Genomic DNA, 19,732 nt, shown 5'->3' on the forward strand with positions numbered 1-19,732 from the left:
CTACGACTAGGCACAGGTACGCTTAGCGTAGACGATGCGCGTACACGCTGGCATGTTCTAAAGCATTGTTAGTTGAGACGCCGTTCGCGTTATTATGGTTATCAATTTGAATATATTGGCTCCAACGAATAGATAAAAAATGACTGCTGAGTCGAAAAATAAATTACTCTGATTGTGAAACAAGAAAAATTATTGAGCTATTCAGTAACTATATGCAACCTGCTGAAACGAAACCTTTCAATAAATTATCCTCTCCGTATATATCTAGCGGATTGGTGCGGACTCTCATTACTCTTTCACACTAGAAAGCCCGCTGATCATGTAGCCTGCATACCAGACGTGCTATCGTCTCATCTTTTGTTTATCTTTATTTTCACTATGGAAACAAGTCAAGACTTCTCACTTTACACCTACCTTTGACTAGGTGTAAGATTTAGTCTCAGACGTGCGCTATGGCCAGATGGTGCAATAGGTGTTAATTCTATGCAGGACTTAAAACGCATGTTAAGTAAAGCTTACGACCGGGTGTACGTCTAGCTGGTGCAACCGGCCCCTAGTGACCAAGAACTAACAGCCTGAGGCAACATCCGCAGCTCAATACCTACCCATATTATATGATCTATATGACCCAGGGGCAGAACTGACTAAGTAGATCGCAGCCTCACTGCGTCTGCTAACCAAAGAGGAGGGACAGACTAGAGGACTGCCACCCAGACCCTTAGTCATTAGTTCCAGAGGGACAACCTACTCCCAGGGAGCAAATTATTAAGCAGCCCATCTTAAAGGGTTAGTTCACCCAAAAATGAAAATTCTGTCACTTATTACTTACCCTCATGCCGTTCCACACCCGTAAGACCTTCGTTAATCTTCAGAACACAAATTAAGATATTTTTGTTGAAATCCGATGGCTCCGTGAGGCCTTAGGGAGCAATGACACTTCCTCTCTCAAGATCCATAAAGGTACTAAAAACATATTTAAATCGGTTCATGTGAGTACAGTGGTTCAATATTAATATTATAAAGCGACGAGAATATTTTTGGTGCACCAAAAAAACAAAATAATGACTTATTTAGTGATGGCCAATTTCAAAACACTGCTTCATGAAGCATCGGAGCACAGCGGAACCACTGTACTCACATGAACTCATTTAGATGTGTTTTTAGTACCTTTATGGATCTTGAGAGAGGAAGTGTCATTGCTCCCTATGAAGGCCTCACGGAGCCATCGGGTTTCAACTAAAATATCTTAATTTGTGTTCCGAAGATGAATGAAGGTCTTACGGGTGTGGAACGGCATGAGGGTAAGTAATAAATGACAGAATTTTCATTTTTGGGTGAACTAACCCTTTAAGGACCTGGAGAGGCCTCAGGAGAGAACATCATTCTCTCAACTGGCTGCTCTACCTAAGAAACATGGCAATGTTCTTCAGGGAGATCTGGCGAAAGAGCATCGGGATGGAGCGTCACATCCAGCTCCACTGACCTTGCTCTCCGATCATTACAGGGGCGTGACTGCCCAACCTCTTCTGAGGACTGAAAAACTTTGCTGCCGAACCTCTAGGAAAGCACTCTATCCAATAACAGGTCTCCTAGAGAATTTGTCGACATAAAGTCGTTCGACTGTCAGAAGAGGGGAGACCTCGACTGAAGAAGGGGATATATCGCTCAAACGCCGCAGACTTAACCTTCGTCTCTCTGAAATTCTGGATCACTGCCTTGACAGTGGTGCGAAAAAGCCCAGTAGGCATCACAGGGGCATCAAGGAGAAAAGCTCTATCTTTCTTCTTGCTTCAATGGCAGAGTTGGTGCTTTGCGTGAGGACCTGGGGCATTCACACATATCCATGTTCAGTGGATTTTTGGTCTTTGGTCAGCACTCATTTTGCTTTTAAGGTGCTATATAAATAAACTTGTGACCTGCAACATCACCTGACTGCGGTAGCCAATCAAAATTGGCATGTGTAACCCCTCACCCAGGTCCTACTCGCCCCGCTCTGTGCGGGCCTCGAACCTGGGTCTCCGGCGTGGGAGTCGGATGCTCTAACAAGGAGGCTAAAGGCTGCGACCCCTAGCGTCAGTCGCTAGAGCATCTCTTGAGATCAGAGGAGTGAGGTTTACTCGCACAGCAACTACTAGCTGGCCTCCGTTACACATGTAACACACATGCTTCAGACACGGGTCACGAGGAGCCTTTCCATAGCGTCAACTCTAGGGCTGGGACAATAAATCGATGTAAAAAGGTTGAAGCGAATTACAAGGGTGTTTGCAGTGGGCTGTTTACATTAATCTTGCATCATAAAAGCATTCTGAGGAGACAGTATGCTCAGGCGAACGTACGATCACTCTTCAGCACTCTTCTTCATAATAATTTGAGTATGCGGTTAAAAACTAGCCTAGAGTGCCATCTGCTGTTAAAAACTAAGCTCAGAATAAATTCAAGAGAGAATCGCGACGCATTCGAAATATATCAGAATCGATCCGTGAATCGTGATACATCGATATATTGTCCCAACCTTAGTCAACTCCATGAAACAGTGTTGGGTTCCACTTCAAAAGGGAACCAATAAACGTTTTGTGGCCCAAACTTAACTTCAGGTAGACTTCCACAAAGAATCAATAACAACAGTGTCCCTCTAGAGTAGATTATTTCTGATAACAAGAAAAATAAATAACAAGTAAATTATATTAGCTAGCAAGTTAAAACTATGTCTAGCCAGTATTATTTTATGTTACAGTATTTATATTATGTTACCAGTAAAAGAAAAGAACTGTTACTTAGCCAAACTTAAATGCGACAAAGTTACTACCAGACCCGTTCAACAAACACAGAACAGAAGTTAACTTTGGGCCAGGCATGTAACCTTGGCAATGCGCGTGCGTCCAATGAAACCGCCTGTAATAGACTGTTAACGGCAGGTTCCATTGTGACAACCTACACGATATAGTGTGACATGCACCGCTAATGATGAACACAAGGTCCACGTGTGTTAAATGAATTGGATATGTTTTCCTGGGCAACAATGGTGTAAACGTTCAATAGTTTTTTGTTTGTTTGTTTTTGTAGCCATAACTAAAGCATTTGCCTATACAGACAATGAATTATATTTTAAATTTGGTGCCGCAGCCTCGACAAATTCATCACATTGAGTTGCAGAATGACGGCTCGGGTCTGGGCTTTGGCATTGTTGGAGGGAGGAGTACTGGCACCATGGTTAAAACCATCCTACCTGTTGGTGTAGCTGGAAGGGTATGAGAGAATTGTCATGGATACACATACACTAGAATTTATGACATTATTTGGATTATACAAACAGATTCAAAATAAAAGGAGTGGCCAAATCCCTTGACGTGTAGTTGTGTGTTTGTGCACACAGGATGGGAGATTGCGAAGCGGCGATCTTCTCCTCAGAATTGGTGATGTGGACGTGTCCACCATGGGAAGTGAGGAAGTGGCACGTGAGCTCCGTCTGGCTGGTTCCCATGTGAGACTTATCATTGCCAGGGAAACCACTCATTGTGACCTCTCACCTACTGTCGCCCAGCAACAGGACACTCAGAAGAAACAGGTGCAAAATGCTTCTGATCTTGATTGTGTGTGTGTCTATGTAACTATATGTAAATTTGGTTTCACGGTTTTTTGTTTTTTTTTTTGGTCCCTTTAGTACATTCTGTTGTCTGTAAGTAATGTCGCACCTACATCGCACCTCATTAGAGTATTAATAGAGTATTAGTAGACTGATAGGGTTAGGGTTAGAATATGTTGACATGTAGTTACAAAGTTACTTATAGTAAACAGAATGTTCAAAAGGGACCATCAAAATAAAGTGTTACCATAAAATTTGATATTAACAGAAGAGCTCACCCAAAAAATTAAGTTCTGTTATCGTTTACTCACCTTCATGTCTTTATTAACCTGTTTAATGTTCATTCTTCCATGGAACCCAACAAATTTTAGGAAAATGCAATCAGTTCCTCCATCACCACATTTATGGTGCTTTTATGGTATTTCTGTGTTTTTTAAAAGCTTGCCAGGTCACTCTGAACTGTCATTATTTGGAAAAGAGCTGCATAACAATCCTTAATTTCCATGTGTTTTACAAAAAAAGAAAAACATACAGGTTTGGAACAATATGAAGATAAACAAAAGATGGCAAATTTTAAATTCAAAACTAATTAAATTAGAACTATTACTTTAACACTTTCAGACACTCAGCTGTGATCAAATCACAACACGTGTTGATCGAAATTGACATTGAATCAGTGTAATCTGTAGAAAGATATGTAGTTTTTGTAGTAAAATTTGAAATTCAATCACACTTGGAAGGTCCTTTATCTTCTGTTACATATTGTTGTCATAAATCACACTGTATTATGTCTTTAAAAATATAAATTCATAAAAATGTTATGAGCCAATAATAAATGAAACATTATCTTTCTACAGAATTTAGCAGAGCAAAAGGGAAAAGAGTTCAGTGTCAGCTTCAATGACAACAAAAATGGTTTGGGCATCAACATCTCCAAGTCTGTGGAAAACCTGGACAAAGGTATGATTTCTTACTGTTTTCTTTCAGCAAGATAAGAGATTATTTTCCCATTTGGCCTAAGAACGTTAAACGTGAACATGAACAATGGGTGTTTTAGAGGCCAGTGGGTTTGAAGTAAAGAGCATACTGAAAGGACGTGCAGTGGACCAGGATGGACAAATTCCCAATGGAGATCACATCATTGCTGTGAGTTACAAAATTTTATATTTATTTTATATTTATTTATTTATTTTACATCTTTTTCTATATTTTTACTTTCCTTATGTGTGCATGTAATGTACAGTAGTTCTAATGGTTTTAAGCAATTTATTACTTTTTTATTGATTTTTAAAATTATGCAATCACTAATCCTGTTGTTGCTGATTTTGTGTGGGGGGAGTACTGTGTGACAGGATGTTTGCATCCTAGTGTGTTTTTTTTTTTAGGCTAAATGGTGGCACTTGCTTGATTTGTGTTTGTATTTGTGTTAATATGTCATTAGTCCAACCCTCATGTTCTGTTTGGGGTCTCAGAGACCCCAAGGCCATTTTGGTATCTTGAAAAAATACTTAATATTGAAGTGTTAGATTAATAATTCATGACAAATGTCTTCAATGATTTTTTAATATATATATATATATATATATACAGGGAGTGCAGAATTATTAGGCAAGTTGATTTTCTGATCATATTTTTTTCCCAAGCACATTTTACCAATTCCAATCCACATCAATCTTAATAACTACTATTAATATTGTTTTTAATCATTTATAAGTGATATATAATTGTTCATGAAGGCTGGAAATGAAAAATGCCTTATATTCAGGTGTGCAGAATTATTAGGCAAGTTTTCTTTTACAGGCAAAATGAGCCAAAAAAGAGATTTAACTCAGACTGAAAAGTCAAAAATTATTAAATACTCATGAGAAGGACGCAATACTAATGCAATACTAGAAATTGCAAAGTTAAAGCATGACCAAGGGACAGCAAAATGCTCAGTGGGTCAGCGGGGTCAGACAAAAACAGGTGGAAAAGAAAAGACACATGTAAACTGCAAATAATTAAGAATTAAGGTGAAGAATTAAGTGTGAAACCATCAGGAACCCTTTAGTCTCCAGCGCCACCATTTTCCAGAGCTGCAACCTACCTGGAGTCTCCAGAAGTGCAAGGTGTTAGGATCTCAGAGACTTAGGTTAGCTAAAGAATCCTAAAAAATGACCTGCACTTGATAAGAATCACAAGCTGAAGTGTTATAAAATACATGAAGACTGGGTTTTAATAGGGCTTATAGACAGACAGCTTGAGAATGACTCCTGATGGACCAGCACCACATCCTCTTGTACCACTGTTTGAAGAATTTATCCAGAATCTGGCAGTAAGGTGTTTGAGTTCACTTTTAGTCCATCTCTTATCCTGAATGTCTGTCTTGCAGAGATGGACTAAAAATGATCTTCCAAAACTTACTGCCAGATTCTGGAAGATAAATTCTTCAAACAGTGGTACAAGAGGATGTGGTGCTGGTCCTTCAGGAGTCACTCTCAAGCTGTCTGTTTATAAGGCCTATAAAAACCCAGTCTTCATGTATTTTATAACACTTCAGCTTGTGATTCTTATCAAGTGCAGGTCATTTTTTAGGATTCTTTAGCTAACCTAAGTCTCTGAGATCCTAACACCTTGCACTTCTGGAGACTCCAGGTAGGTTGCAGCTCTGGAAAATGGTGGCGCTGGAGACTAAAGGGTTCCTGATGGTTTCACACTTAATTCTTAATTATTTTGCAGTTAACATGTGTCTTTTCTTTTCCACCTGTTTTTGTCTGACCCCGCTGACCAATGAGCATTTTGCTGTCCCTTGGTCATGCTTTAACTTTGCAATTTCTAGTATTGCATTAGTATTGCGTCCTTCTCATGAGTATTTAATAATTTTTGACTTTTCAGTCTGAGTTAAATCTCTTTTTTGGCTCATTTTGCCTGTAAAAGAAAACTTGCCTAATAATTCTGCACACCTGAATATAAGGCATTTTTCATTTCCAGCCTTCATGAACAATTATATATCACTTATAAATGATTAAAAACAATATTAATAGTAGTTATTAAGATTGATGTGGATTGGAATTGGTAAAATGTGCTTGGGAAAAAAATATGATCAGAAAATCAACTTGCCTAATAATTCTGCACTCCCTGTATATATATATATATATGTGAGGTTTTAGAGACCTCACATATGAAACATAATTCAATGACTTTTCACATGATGAAATTCTTTGGTGTACAGTACATACTTGATAAGGGTCAATGACCTTATATTATTATTATTATTATTATTATTATTAATAATAATAATAATAAAATATATGACATCTAAAGTATGTAAGGTAGTACAACTAAATCTCTTTTATTGAATCCAAGATGTTTTAATTATATTTTGTTACATATAAAGGTATTTTAAAAATTTTGAAGTGTCAAAAGGTCATTCGGTTTAACCATCCAAAGGCCAAGACAGCCATTTCATTTGTGATTAAAACATCGTAAAATGTAATAATTGTATTTATTTTTTATTCAGGCATAATTTTATAACATCATATATCAACGTAGTGCAAAATAGTATTAAAATTATGTGTAGAAGTCGTTGCTTTGTTATGAGAAAGAATGTCCGGAAAAATGAATTTCATTGATGTCAAGTCATGCGGTCAATATCATGTGATAGGATGTGACATCATTCAGACACCTGCAAAGGACCACATGGTCGTGAAGCAAAGTAACTAACTCTCTCTTAACTATTTGAAAAATTCATGTTTTCACTTCATATACATGTCCCGAAACATCAGGTCATTTGGTACAACCGCTATAAAACATGTAATATTTTAAAATCTTGTAACATTTTAAAAACTTGTACTAAATATAAAATGTTTGATTGTTCTTTTGCTAGCTAGCTAGATAGCATCCTGTTAGCATTGTTTGAAAAAATGTCATTCGGAATAACCAAAAGTGTCATTCAGTAAAACTGAAATTTTTGTTAAACCAAATGACATCTTTGGTGACAAATTTTGTCCATCTTGTAAAAAATGGCAAAAGCAGTGTTAATTGATTATATAAAACACATAATCTCATTGTTAACTCTTAATAAAACTTTGTCAATGACCCATTAATATATGTCAGTTGTTTATTGTAATTTCCTTTATTGTATTTTTCTACATATGTGTTTTGCCAAAGTCAAATTGACCAACAATGTTAGTACAATGTGTACTAGTCACATTTCTGAAAAATGCATGCTTGCTTTGTGATAAAACTTCATTCCTGAAGTATCAATATTTTCAATGTGAAAATCAGTGTTTTGAAGTGAAAAAATTAACTGTGTTAACAAATGGTTGTTTGAGATCAGAACTATTTATCTTAACACTGAGAAATGCTGAAATACATAAGCACAGACATCATCTGAAGCTAAATGTGACGCTATAATAAAAATGTGATATTATAATGGATTTTTGTTAAAGTTAAAAGTTACAAGATTGAACAGTTTTATAATTGTTATTAATGATAAACTAAAACAGAAGCCTGATCATTAGCAGTTTAGACCCCTTAAATATTAAAGGATGGCTGTCAAATATAATGTTAAATGGCTATAATTACCCTTTTTTATCTTCAAAAGTTGCAGATATTTTCCATTTAATATCTGCATTATTGGCCTTATAGTACTTGATATCTGATTTAATCTCTAAAGGCTACAGTATTAACTGTCCTCTGGGTTTTGATTAGGTCAGTGGAACTTATTAAAAGACAGGACATTATGAGGTCAAATTTAAAGAACAAGAGAGATAAGACAACAATGTCAATAAAACTATGCATGTGTGTTCATGCAGGTCAATGGGCAGAGACAGCATGACTGCAGTAAACAGAAAGCGAAGGAGATTCTGCCCAAGACTGGCCAACAAGTGGAGATCTCTCTTCTGAGAAAGGGCTCACCATCTGAAACACAAACAACCCCCACCATGTCCACAATCTCCCAGAGACCCTTAACCCCTCTGGGTCTCCACCCCCCTCCACTGCCTCCATGTCTACCAGAGCCAAAGCCAGTTCTGCCCCTAGGGAAAGTTTTCTGTACTGAACGCCGGGACCTCAACTTCAACAGAGAGTGCTGTTAGTGAAACTCTTGTCACTTCGGTTTATTTACATTCATTCACACTGTGTTTGATTCATGAGTTCTGTTTCACTTTGGCCCATTCTCTGTGTGAAGTCTCAGTAACTTTGTGGCCCTACTTTGATTCTAATAACAGCTTCTGTTTCTGTTTGCTCTTTCTATGACCTCAGTTGAGTCAAGGCAAGCCTGTTATTTAGAGTTCAAGATGGAGAATAGAAACCACCCGTCCTCATGTAAAAACAGAACACATTGTCTATTCTAGGTTATTTAAAATTTAATGTTTATGGACTAATTGATTGATTAATTGTACCTCAGATTTGTTAATACACTTGTAAAACATCTACTATAATATACTGAAATATTTGCTATTTAAGCATTGCTTGCAAAAAAACAAAAACAAAAAAATGATCAGAATACTTTATGTATTTTTGAAGGGTTTTTAATACAGAAAGATGCTTTTTGTAGGCACAAGCTGTAATTCCGGTATTTATCAGCAGACACAAATCATGCAAACCATTCAAATCAGTTAAATTCTTACCAAGTTAACTTGTGTTTAATGTAGTCTGGGATATTTTTTCTTTTATCTTGCTTAGATTTGTTCATGTTGGCAACTGTCTAATCAGCATCTTAGCTACCAAGTAACAGATAAATTATTTTATTCCAAAATACTGTTGTTTAATTGAATGAATTTGACATAAAGAAGGTATGGCAAGCATTTTATCCTCAGTTTTAGATGTGACACTTTGAAATTTTCTTTCAGTTTGTAAATTATCTGATGAAGAGGAGAAAACATTGAAGGAGAAGTGGCAAAGCAAACTGGGTCCTCAAAATGAAGTGATGGTGCGTCTCATTTGTATTCTCTCCTGTTTAGCTGACAGTTATTTTCTACAGCTGAGATTTGTGAGTGTGTCTCCACATATGTCTATGTTCAGTATGTGTCTCTCTATGTATCTATGTATCTATGTATCTATCTATCTATCTATCTATCTATCTATGCTAATGTGTTTATACTGTATTTACATTGTATTATGTATGTGTGCAGGTGGCCCAGGTACAGAAATTCATTGAGAGCGGTGGTCTTGGTGTGAGTTTGGAGGCTAAGGATGGCCATCACTATATCTGCTCTATACTGCCAGAGGGTCCGATGGGACAGACAGGAATCATACGGCCTGGAGATGAACTGATAGAGGTTCACTTTATATTAAACCCATACAATTTTACCCATACAAACCCATACCCATTTTACCCATACAAACACTATAGAATTTATATACCTGAGAAAAAAAAAAAAAAGCTAATGGATATTTGGTTAGACTTCAAAGTCAAACAAGCATTACACACAGATAATACTGTTGTTTATAGATTACGCTGTTGTAATCCCTTATCATAAACCCTGCTAACACATGCATGCATAATGACCAAAAGTACTCATCTTTCTTTCTGCATTCTGTTCTTATGCATAGGGCTTTATTCAATGCTGACTGCACATGAATATCAATCATGACAGCTGCTTAAAAATAGCCCTTATTGTCAGTAGAAAAGCCCAGAGGATCAGTTCAGCAGAATAAGCGAGTTGATGTGTTTGTTCTTTCTGTAGGTGAACGGGTTCTCTCTGATTGGTGAGACGCACAAGGAAGTTGTGAGCTTGCTGAAGGAACTTCCTATAAATGTTTGTGTGGTTTGTAGTCGGCTCATCCCAACCACAGTCAGTGAGGAAGATGATGATGATGGTGATGATGTACAACTCACCCTCAAGGAGCTACTAACAGAATTTAATGAAAAGGTTTGCTTGTGTAAAGCATTCTCTTGTGAAAAAGAAAGTGTGCTTAATTGTACTGACTGTGCACTTGTAGTGTACTTCAAATCTTAAAAGTACATTTTAAAAAAAAACTGTTCTTACAAATAAAAGGCCACTTAAGTACTTAAAGAGAGTACATTTTCATGACCATATTTCCTGAAGGGTTAGTTTACCCAAAAATGGAAATTATGTCGTTTATTACTTACCCTTATGTTGTTCCACACCCTTCGTTCACCTAAGACCTTCGTTCATCTTCGGAACACAAATTAAGTTCCCTTTCAGTCGGTCACGTTCGACGTACGTCAGTAGTGACCAAGGAATTGGGATAGCTAGAGAGCACTATCAGCTTCGAGTGAACTAAAACAGGCCAATGGAATTGGCGTGCGATATTTGCATAATGCGCACCGCCTCTGATAGCTGTATATAAATAGGAAGCAGATGCAATCGCACTCTGTCTTTCGCTTCGGAACCAACCGTTTGGTGTTCTCCAGCTTTCAGACTTCATTGAAAAGAAACAAGCCTTTGAAGAGATTCCAGCGTTTTGTGTTGGTGTGACGGCACAGCAGCGAGGTCGCGAGCTTCCCGAGGAGCCTGAGCAGTTAAGCTCTCAACTGCTGTTATCACAGCAATTGTCCCATATTAACCGCAGTTGTCTGTTGCGATTTGGGCTGGTTCCTCCGTTGTGTTCAGGGAGTGGTGTACCTGAACACATCGTGACACTCCCTGTGTGCTTCGGCACGAGAGAGCTGATTCTTACCCTTCTAAAAGAGCATTACTGGGTGCGGTCGTTCCCTGGTCCCCGCTGATAGGCACAATCGCTGCATCACGTGCTTGGGTGTTCAGCACACTGAAGCGGCGTTTGTAGATAGTTCATGTTCTCATTGTGGGAACATGACTATCGCAGTGCTGAGATCTAGACTCTCGTTCCTTGGTTCTCAGGGAGCGGGGGTCCTCTCCCCTGTGCCCCGTGCGGTCGTTTCTCCAGCTCCGGCCGGGATGGCGGTTCGTCGGCGTGTAGGCAGGGTGGCACACAGCTGGCCCCCTGGCCTACGCAAATATGCGTTTCCCCCATTGAGCCTTCTCGCACAACTCCAAGGTCAGGGAGGACGAGGAGCAGGTCTTGCTAGTGGCTCCGTATTGGCCCACTCGGACTTGGTTTTCGGACCTGATGCTCCTCACGACAGCCCCTCCTTGGCCCATTCCTCTGAGGAAGGACCTCCTGACTCAGAGACGGGGCACCCTGTGGCACCCGCGTCCCGACCTGTGGAACCTCCACATGTGGTCCCTGGACGGGATGCGGAGGTTCTGAGTGATCTCCCGCAAGCGGTCGTAGACACCATCACTTCCACTAGAGCGACTCCTTCCACGAGGAGTCTCTATGTGTTGAAGTGGAACCTGTTCATTGAATGGTGCTCCTCTCACTGAGAGGACCCCCGATCATGCTCGGTAAGATCTTTGCACTCCTTCGTGCAAGAGGGCTTGGAGCGAAGGCTGTCTCCCTCCACCCTCAAAGTGTATGTTGCCGCTATCGCCGCGCATCACTATGCAGTTGATGGCAAGTCCTTGGGGAAGCACGATCTGATCGTCAGGTTCCTGAGGGGGGCGAGGAGACTAAATCCACCTTGCCCTCCCTCTGTACCCTCTTGGGTTCTCACCCTGGTACTTACTCTCTCCGGGGTCATCCCTTCGAGCCTTTGCAATCAGCTGAGTTAAAAGTACTGTCCCTTAAGACCGTCCTCCTGGTTGCATTGGCCTTCAGGACCTCAGATCAGCTCTTTGTCTGTTACGGAGGCCAGCAGAAGGGAAAGGCTGTCTCCGCCCCTGAGTACAAATCCCAGGGCGTGCCTTGCCCGCTCGTGTTGAGAGCCCACTCCACCAGAGGAGTGGCCTCTTCCTGGGCGCTGGCCCACGGCGCCTCGCTGACAGATATCTGTAGAGCTGCGGGCTGGGCGACACCTAACACGTTCGCTAGACTCTATAGTCGGCTTGCAATGCCACTCCTGCCCCCTGGGCCGGATGTGTCCATCCTTGACTCCCCCTTCGGCTCGGACATTGCGGAGTGTCTGATGCCAGGCCAACGTCCGTCACTGACGTTGATGTTGGCTGGGTTCCATATGTCGCGACCCCTCTACGTGAGCGGTCCCATATGTGTATTTGTCCACGGTCAACTCCCCACGGTGAGCCCGTGTCTTTCCCTTAGCAGAGCCAGCTCTGCTGTCACCTGTCAGATGAGTCTCCCCCTACCCAGGTGGAGCCATCCCAGGGACTCCATATGTGTACTGCCCACGGCCAGTCCATATGTGTATTCTCCACGTAAACTCCTCCCCCGCAGGGTAGGTAGTGGTCTCCGCAGCGTCCCCTATGGGTTCGCTTCCCCAGTGTAGTCTAGTTTACTTAGTGGGTATTTCGGAACAGCAGTAGACTCTCTCGGCTTAAGCTCGCCCCTTTCCCCGTCCCATTGGTGCGCCAGGTGGCTAGAGCTTGCGCTGAGCACTGGAAGGGGTTTCGTAACTGTGGCGCTTTATTTGGGATCCCAATTCGTCGGTCACTACTGATGTACGTCTCCGTTCCCTCCTTCAGGGAAAGAGGGTTACATACGTAACCGAGACGATATTTTGGATAAAATCCGATGGCTCAGTGAGGCCTGCATTGCCAGCAAGATCATTTCCTTTTTCAGTGCCCAGAAAGCTACTAAAAACATATTTAAAACAGTTCATGGGAGTACAGTGGTTCAACCTTAATATTATAAAGCGACTAGAATACTTTTTGTGTGCCAAAAAAACAAAATAATGACTTTATTCAACAATATCTAGTGATGGGCGATTTCAAAACACTGCTTGATGAAGCTTTGAAGCTTTACGAATCTTTTGTTTTGAATCAGTGGTTCAGAGCACCAAAATGACGTGATTTCAGTTAACGGGGCTTCGTTATGTCATACATGTTTTGAAACTTTAATAGTTCACGTGACTTTGGCAGTTTGATAAGCGCTCCGAACCACTGATTCATATAAATAGATTAAGTATAAATGGATACAATAGTCAGTTTTTAAATGAGCAAACATGAATTCACTTATATTTCATTGCAACACTTTTTCTTCCAGGCCAGGCAGAACTCATTTGGAAGCCGGAAGACAGAGGCTCCTGTGCTATCTCATCAGGCCATGTGGGAGAATGAGATTCAAGTCTATGAGCTGCAGAAAGGCGATTCTGGCCTGGGATTCAGTATACTAGACTACCAGGTATATGTGTGTTTATATACCAGTACCACCATAACAAGAGAGCAGCAGAGTATGAGCTCCACATCACTTGGTTTGGGGAGTCCCAGTTGGTTTGAACTACTTCTACAACATGGCAGCAGTGTCTCCTAATTTATTACTATTCTTCTCTTTCTGTCTTGCGCTGTCACTCTCTGTAACTCTCTCAGGACCCCATGAACCCAGGGCATACTGTGATAGTGATCCGCTCTCTTGTAGCAGGCGGTTTGGCAGAGAGAGACGGCCGCTTGTTGCCAGGCGACCGGTTGATGTTCGTGAACGGGACTGACTTGAGCCACGCAAGTCTGGCTCAGGCTGTTCATGTCCTGAAAAGCACTGCTTTGGGCACTGTACGCATTGGAGTTACCAAACCTTTACCAGTAAGTATCTCCATTCACTTCACAATCAGCACCATTCACAAGCCAGACAGCAACAATCACAACCTTGAGCAGTGAAGGAGACACCTAGAATCCAAGATATTGTGTGTCTATGAAGGTTCTGAGCACTGTCTATATAAATATTATTTAAAACAGTGAGTCTGAGTCACCTAGATCATCATAGAATGCCAAGTAAAGTTTTATTAAGAGAATTCAATCTGACATGTATAATTTGCAGCATAATACGTATATTCCTCATTTATCAGTGACTAATGGCTTCTTTGACGCCTAAACGAGTAAAAGGTATATTAAAGTATATTATACTACAGTTTCTTCAGCTACAGGCACTTTTATGCCCAAGAGGTTGAACTTGAGTTTTATTATTCTGTGAAACGTTTTACCATACCTTCATTATGTTTTTTTTATTCTTTTATTTTTCAAAAGCCTTTTACCGATACTTTCATAAAAATCCAATCCTGTGCAAAATATTGATTATTACCTTTTTAAAACTATGATAACAAAAAGTGAAATGGAACATAAATCATTTAAAAATATGTGAAAAAGCTTTTAAATATGTATTTTGTAGTTTATTTATTTATTTACACAAATTATATCTGTCCATCAGTTGTGGAGTCATGTAATTAGATTTACAATAATAACAGTTTTATTATAAGTTTAATAATATACAATAGTTATTAGTTAGTATACTTTTTTCAAAAGTTACTGTACTTGCATGTGAAGAAAAATCAAGTTAAATATTCTTACTTGAGATCAAAATATTTTATTATTTATTGTTAATTATTATTGTTAATAGTTTCCAATCAAGCTGTAATTAGTGTGAAACCTTTTCATTTTATTTAATAGTATGTATTTATTTAAATGTATTTAGAATACATAAAGTGCTAGCTATGAAATTCCCAAGACAAAGTATTCAGTCCTTATATTCTTATTCAAAAATATTTAAAATGTCATCATCATCATCATCATCATCATCATCACTTCCACCATAGAATGAATGGTAATTTGTGATTTTTGCGGAAATGACTTCAGGACGTGACTTCATTCACCATTCAGGAAGATAATTTGTATGTGTATGGACATTGATATAGACAATTAAAATTGTGTTTTATGTAAGTTTAATTTATAAAAGATCCAAAGTGGCCACAGAAGAAGCACTATATTATGTACTGAACATTTTCTTATTTCATCTTGTATATTTCAAGTCAGTTTAGTGTTTATGATCTGAGCTCTGGGTATTATTTTAGAGTATTATTATTCTAGATCTACTTTAATCTGGTGGTGGTCTTTGTTTTTAGATTCTCTTTTGTGAACCGGGTCTCAGTAACTGTGGCTCATGAGTCTCTGGTTACTGGAATCTTTCAATAATTAATGTCTCTTGAATTCTAACACCAGCCTCCTAAAACAAGAGGTGCGTTTGTGTTTATGTGTCCCGCGGCTTAGCTAGTCCTGGGGAAACGTCTTTTCTGTTTCTTATTGGAGTTAGGAATCTGCGGAGAGCATATGTGATTGTATCCAGGCAGAGAGTTGAGTGGGACAAGAGTTTTGAGTGGGAGATTTAATATAGCCTTGTCATTGACAGGAAAATGACACCCAAGACACAGGAGCTGATGTAACAGGCAACTGCCACTCAGAACATAACAACCAGCACGGCACTTTGCAGGTGGGCTACATACTTGCTTTACCTGTTCTAATACTAATGTGATCTGTTTCGTAACAATTCTGTGGTGTCGTAACGTCTGACCAACGTAAACCAGCTGCTTTTCACATTTGTTTTTCAAGATTAAACTTGGTAGATTTGTTAGTTGTTTAAAGCAAAGTCTAAAGTTTAGATTTCCCACTTCAAAATGATAGACTATTGTGGTATCTTACAGCAACTGATTTTGTAAACAGTGGTTGTTTTGAATTAGTTGCACTTAAGCAGTTAGTAGGCCAAAGAGAAAGTTTTTTTTTTCCACTGACCTAATTTAGTGTGGTCATTCTAGCTGCCAGGGTTTAACTGGGGAGGATATTTGTTGACAGGATTTGTGTGACATCATCTCTTATTCACATGATGGTTTTGGTTTACTCAAGAAGTACGCAGCACTTGCCGTCTGATTGGCTTGCCGTGTTGAGAGCACATCTGAACACTTTGTTATTGACTATGAAACTTTTTGCTAATGGTGAACAAATTGTTTGTTGTATTCATCATCTCTATTTTACAGTATTTTTACTATAAAATCCTTTTCTTCCCATAAAAAAAGATAATTTAGCTGCCTTTTTCTTACACTTTGGTGAGAAACACTGCAGTTTATTCCACTTATGTGTCGCCACATGGAGTTCTGGGGGGGAGGAAACAGTCATTAGAATAAGTGCAATATTTACAATAAACTATCAATATTCTTAGGGATTAATAATTCTTCTATCTATGTGATTTATTAATCACTTCTACATCTACTAATACATTTTTAACATTTCAAGTTGTATTAATTAGCCTAGTTAATGTATTATGAACAAGCATGAATTAAAAATGAACAATTATATATTTCTAAATTACATTAAGCTAGATTAATAAAGGCTATAAAAATGTCAATTGTTAGTTCATGAAACCTGACGCATTAACTAATGATAACAAATTTAATCTTATTGTATATTGTCATTACATTCTTACAATATTTATCGTGTGCTAACATACAGTTCAAAAGTTTGGAGTATTTTAAGGAAGTACTTTTATTCAGAAAGTATGTAAGTCAAGTGACAGTAAAGCCATTTAGAATGTTACAAAATATTTATATATTTAAAATTATGTACTTTTGAACTTTCTATGCATCCTATTCATCATAAATCCTGAAAAAGATATCACAGTTTAAAAAAAATTAAGCAGCATAACTGTTTTTAAAATTGATAATAATAATAAATGTTTCTTGAGCACCAAATCAGCATATTAGAATGATTTCTGAAAGATCATGTTGCACTGAAGACTGAAGTAATGATGCTAACAATTCAGCTTTGCTATTACAGGAATAAATTATATTTTTAAATATATTAATAGAGCAACCAGTTATTTTAAATTGTAATAATATTTATGTTATAATTCAATACAATATTACTGTTTTTACTATATTTTTGAACAAATAAATGCAGCCTGGTGAGCAGAATAATTATTTCAAAAACATTAATAATTCTCACCCAACCCAAAAAATGTTAAAGTTTGTGTTTTTTCTATATTTTGCATTAAACAATTTATTAAATTATTAATTCAATAATCTATTCAATTATAAACAATTGTAATTATTTATTAAGCAATAATAGCTGTTTTTTTATGGAATGATAGTATATTTACTCACCAAATACATTTCACGTACATTTGGCCCTTGTCAAGATGTTATTTTGGACCCTGGCTATGCTGTGGGTTTGAAACATTTGAGCCAGGCATTGGATTTGGTAGGAGATTGTGAACATTAGAAAATTGCATTTCTTGTCTTAACAACTAGAAATGTATCTGACATCATCTGTTGACGACTTAAAAAAAAAAGTGCAAGAAATTGCTCATCAGAGGATTGTTCTTGTTGCTATGAATGTCATTCAGTCACACATTTGCTGGCACCGACTCGCCTGGGATGTCTCTCGAGATCTGGATGCCTGTGTACTAAATAAACACTTTCAATGCTGGAAATGAAGCATTGCTGAAGGACAGATGTTTAAAAGGGTTCTTAGCAGCTCCAGAGATTTTTTTTTTGCTTTCCGTTTACCACATATGCAAAGAAAATAGGCCATTTCACTGAGTAAAGATGCCTGATGCTTTTCTCTGTTTGTGTTCCAGACAAATTCCCACTGTCAGAACAGCAAGATGGAAGCTGATGCAAAAACCGTCTCCATCCCCACAAGTGGCTATGAGAGAAGCATAACTATAGTCAGGGGAAACTCCAGTCTGGGTATGTTAACCCTGTTCATTACACTCTTCCTGTCTGTCTTCTTGTACATCCTCAGTATGTTTCACAGAGAAGTGAACTCTGTGAGAGACCTGTAAAATATGTGTTTGCATGTGTGTATAGATGTTGTATGTGTGTGTGTGTGTGTGTGTGTGTGTGTGTGTGTGTGTGTGTGTGTGTGTGTGTGTGTGTGTGTGTGTGGTGCAGCTCTGGGTGTGGATCTTAAAACACATCTCACAAACCTTCCCAGATGAAACTACACATGCATTATATTACATAGGGATGTAAAGTTTTGTATTAGAATATGATATGATGTTTTACATATCTTTTTTGCTATCTAGCATGTACTTTAGTTTGTATTTTTGTATGTATGGTTATATAGAGTAGTGTTTTTTTTTTTTTTTTTTTTTTTTTTTTCAGATGTTTTCAGTCAAGTCAAAATATACACAATGCATTGCAGAGCTCAACAAAGTTTTTCTTGCTGGCCCTGTTGGGCTAGTGGTACATTTGTACTTGCCCTACCATTATTTTCCCAGTTCCTGACACAATATTTATATTTACTTATTATATTGAAAAGTAAGATATTATTAAGTAGATATTATTAAGATCAAATCTGAATATTAGAAAGATGTGTCATGTGACTGAAGACTGGAGTAATGATGCTGAAAATTTAGCTTTGCAATCAAAGGAATAAATTACAGTCTTTAATATATGTGACCCTGAACCACAAAACCGGTCATAAGTCGCACATGTATTTGTAGCAATAGCCAACAATACATTGTATGGGTCAAAATTATTGATTTTTCTTTTATACCAAAAATCATTAGGATATTAAGTAAAGATCATGTTCCATGAAGATATTTTGTAAATTTCCGACTGTAAATATATAAAAAAAATTATTTTTTGTGATTGGATATGCATTGCTAAGGACTTCATTTGGACAATTTTAAAAGCAATTTTTTTTGCACCCTCAGATTCCAGATTTTCAAATAGTTGTATCTCAGCCAAATATTGTCCTAGCTTATTTATTCAGCTTTCAGATGATGTATAAATCTCAATTTCAATTTCCAGGGTCACATATTAAAATAAAAATTATAATATTACTGTTTGTACTGTAGTTTTGACAAATAAATGCAGCATAAAATGATGGCATACAGTGATTTGTTCAAACTTTTAGCCCGTTTTTACTAGCGCATCTAAGATTTTCACAAATCAATCACTCACAATTTTAACACAACTTTATCAATGTCAGCTCCATAACTTTACACTGGAGGTGTATTTTAGCAGAATTTGCAACAATAATGTTGAATAAATCACAGAATACATGTAGGGTAAGTGTCAGTCCTGTCAGCTGCCCTGAAGCTCTCACACTGGCCTCAGGCCATCCAAATTGTTGAGCCCTGCAGTGTGTTTATTGGCAAAATCATAAGGCTCAGTGAAGAATATAGAAGTCATGGTTTCCCATTAAAACTTGATCTTTCTCTTTTTCTTTCTTTTTAATCAAGTATTTATACCAATGAATATTCATCCAGTTTGACACAAAGCTCTGCATGAGTGTTATTTAATTCATCAATTCCAGCATCCCATTTCATCATCATTTTTTTTTAATTGACGTTACAGTCAGTTATTCATGAGTCGGTTATTTATGTTGGATGATGGAATAGAGATCATAAATCGTGATGTGTTGTGTTTCTTATTGTGTGTCTTTTCTTCTGGTG

General features: G+C 38.1%; 1 protein-coding gene across 8 annotated transcripts in view; it reads left to right on the forward strand.

Annotated features, from left to right (window-relative positions):
- si:dkey-92j12.5 (multiple PDZ domain protein) overlaps positions 1 to 19,732 on the forward strand; it is a 58,066-nt gene that overhangs the window by 12,911 nt on the left and 25,423 nt on the right. For 7 of the 8 annotated variants that reach the window (XM_048197676.1, XM_048197668.1, XM_048197671.1 and 4 more), the window contains exons 7-18: positions 3,124 to 3,246; positions 3,374 to 3,565; positions 4,441 to 4,543; positions 4,641 to 4,729; positions 8,380 to 8,656; positions 9,418 to 9,497; positions 9,700 to 9,846; positions 10,255 to 10,440; positions 13,556 to 13,693; positions 13,879 to 14,088; positions 15,686 to 15,766; positions 17,906 to 18,017. In XM_048197676.1, coding sequence (XP_048053633.1) covers positions 3,124 to 3,246; positions 3,374 to 3,565; positions 4,441 to 4,543; positions 4,641 to 4,729; positions 8,380 to 8,656; positions 9,418 to 9,497; positions 9,700 to 9,846; positions 10,255 to 10,440; positions 13,556 to 13,693; positions 13,879 to 14,088; positions 15,686 to 15,766; positions 17,906 to 18,017 — 1,738 coding nt within the window. The remainder of the gene's footprint in view (positions 1 to 3,123; positions 3,247 to 3,373; positions 3,566 to 4,440; positions 4,544 to 4,640; positions 4,730 to 8,379; positions 8,657 to 9,417; positions 9,498 to 9,699; positions 9,847 to 10,254; positions 10,441 to 13,555; positions 13,694 to 13,878; positions 14,089 to 15,685; positions 15,767 to 17,905; positions 18,018 to 19,732) is intronic. The other variant, XM_048197675.1, reaches the window with a different exon arrangement.

The sequence above is a fragment of the Megalobrama amblycephala genome, linkage group LG7, assembly GCF_018812025.1.
Source record: "Megalobrama amblycephala isolate DHTTF-2021 linkage group LG7, ASM1881202v1, whole genome shotgun sequence".
Lineage (NCBI taxonomy): Eukaryota > Metazoa > Chordata > Actinopteri > Cypriniformes > Xenocyprididae > Megalobrama > Megalobrama amblycephala.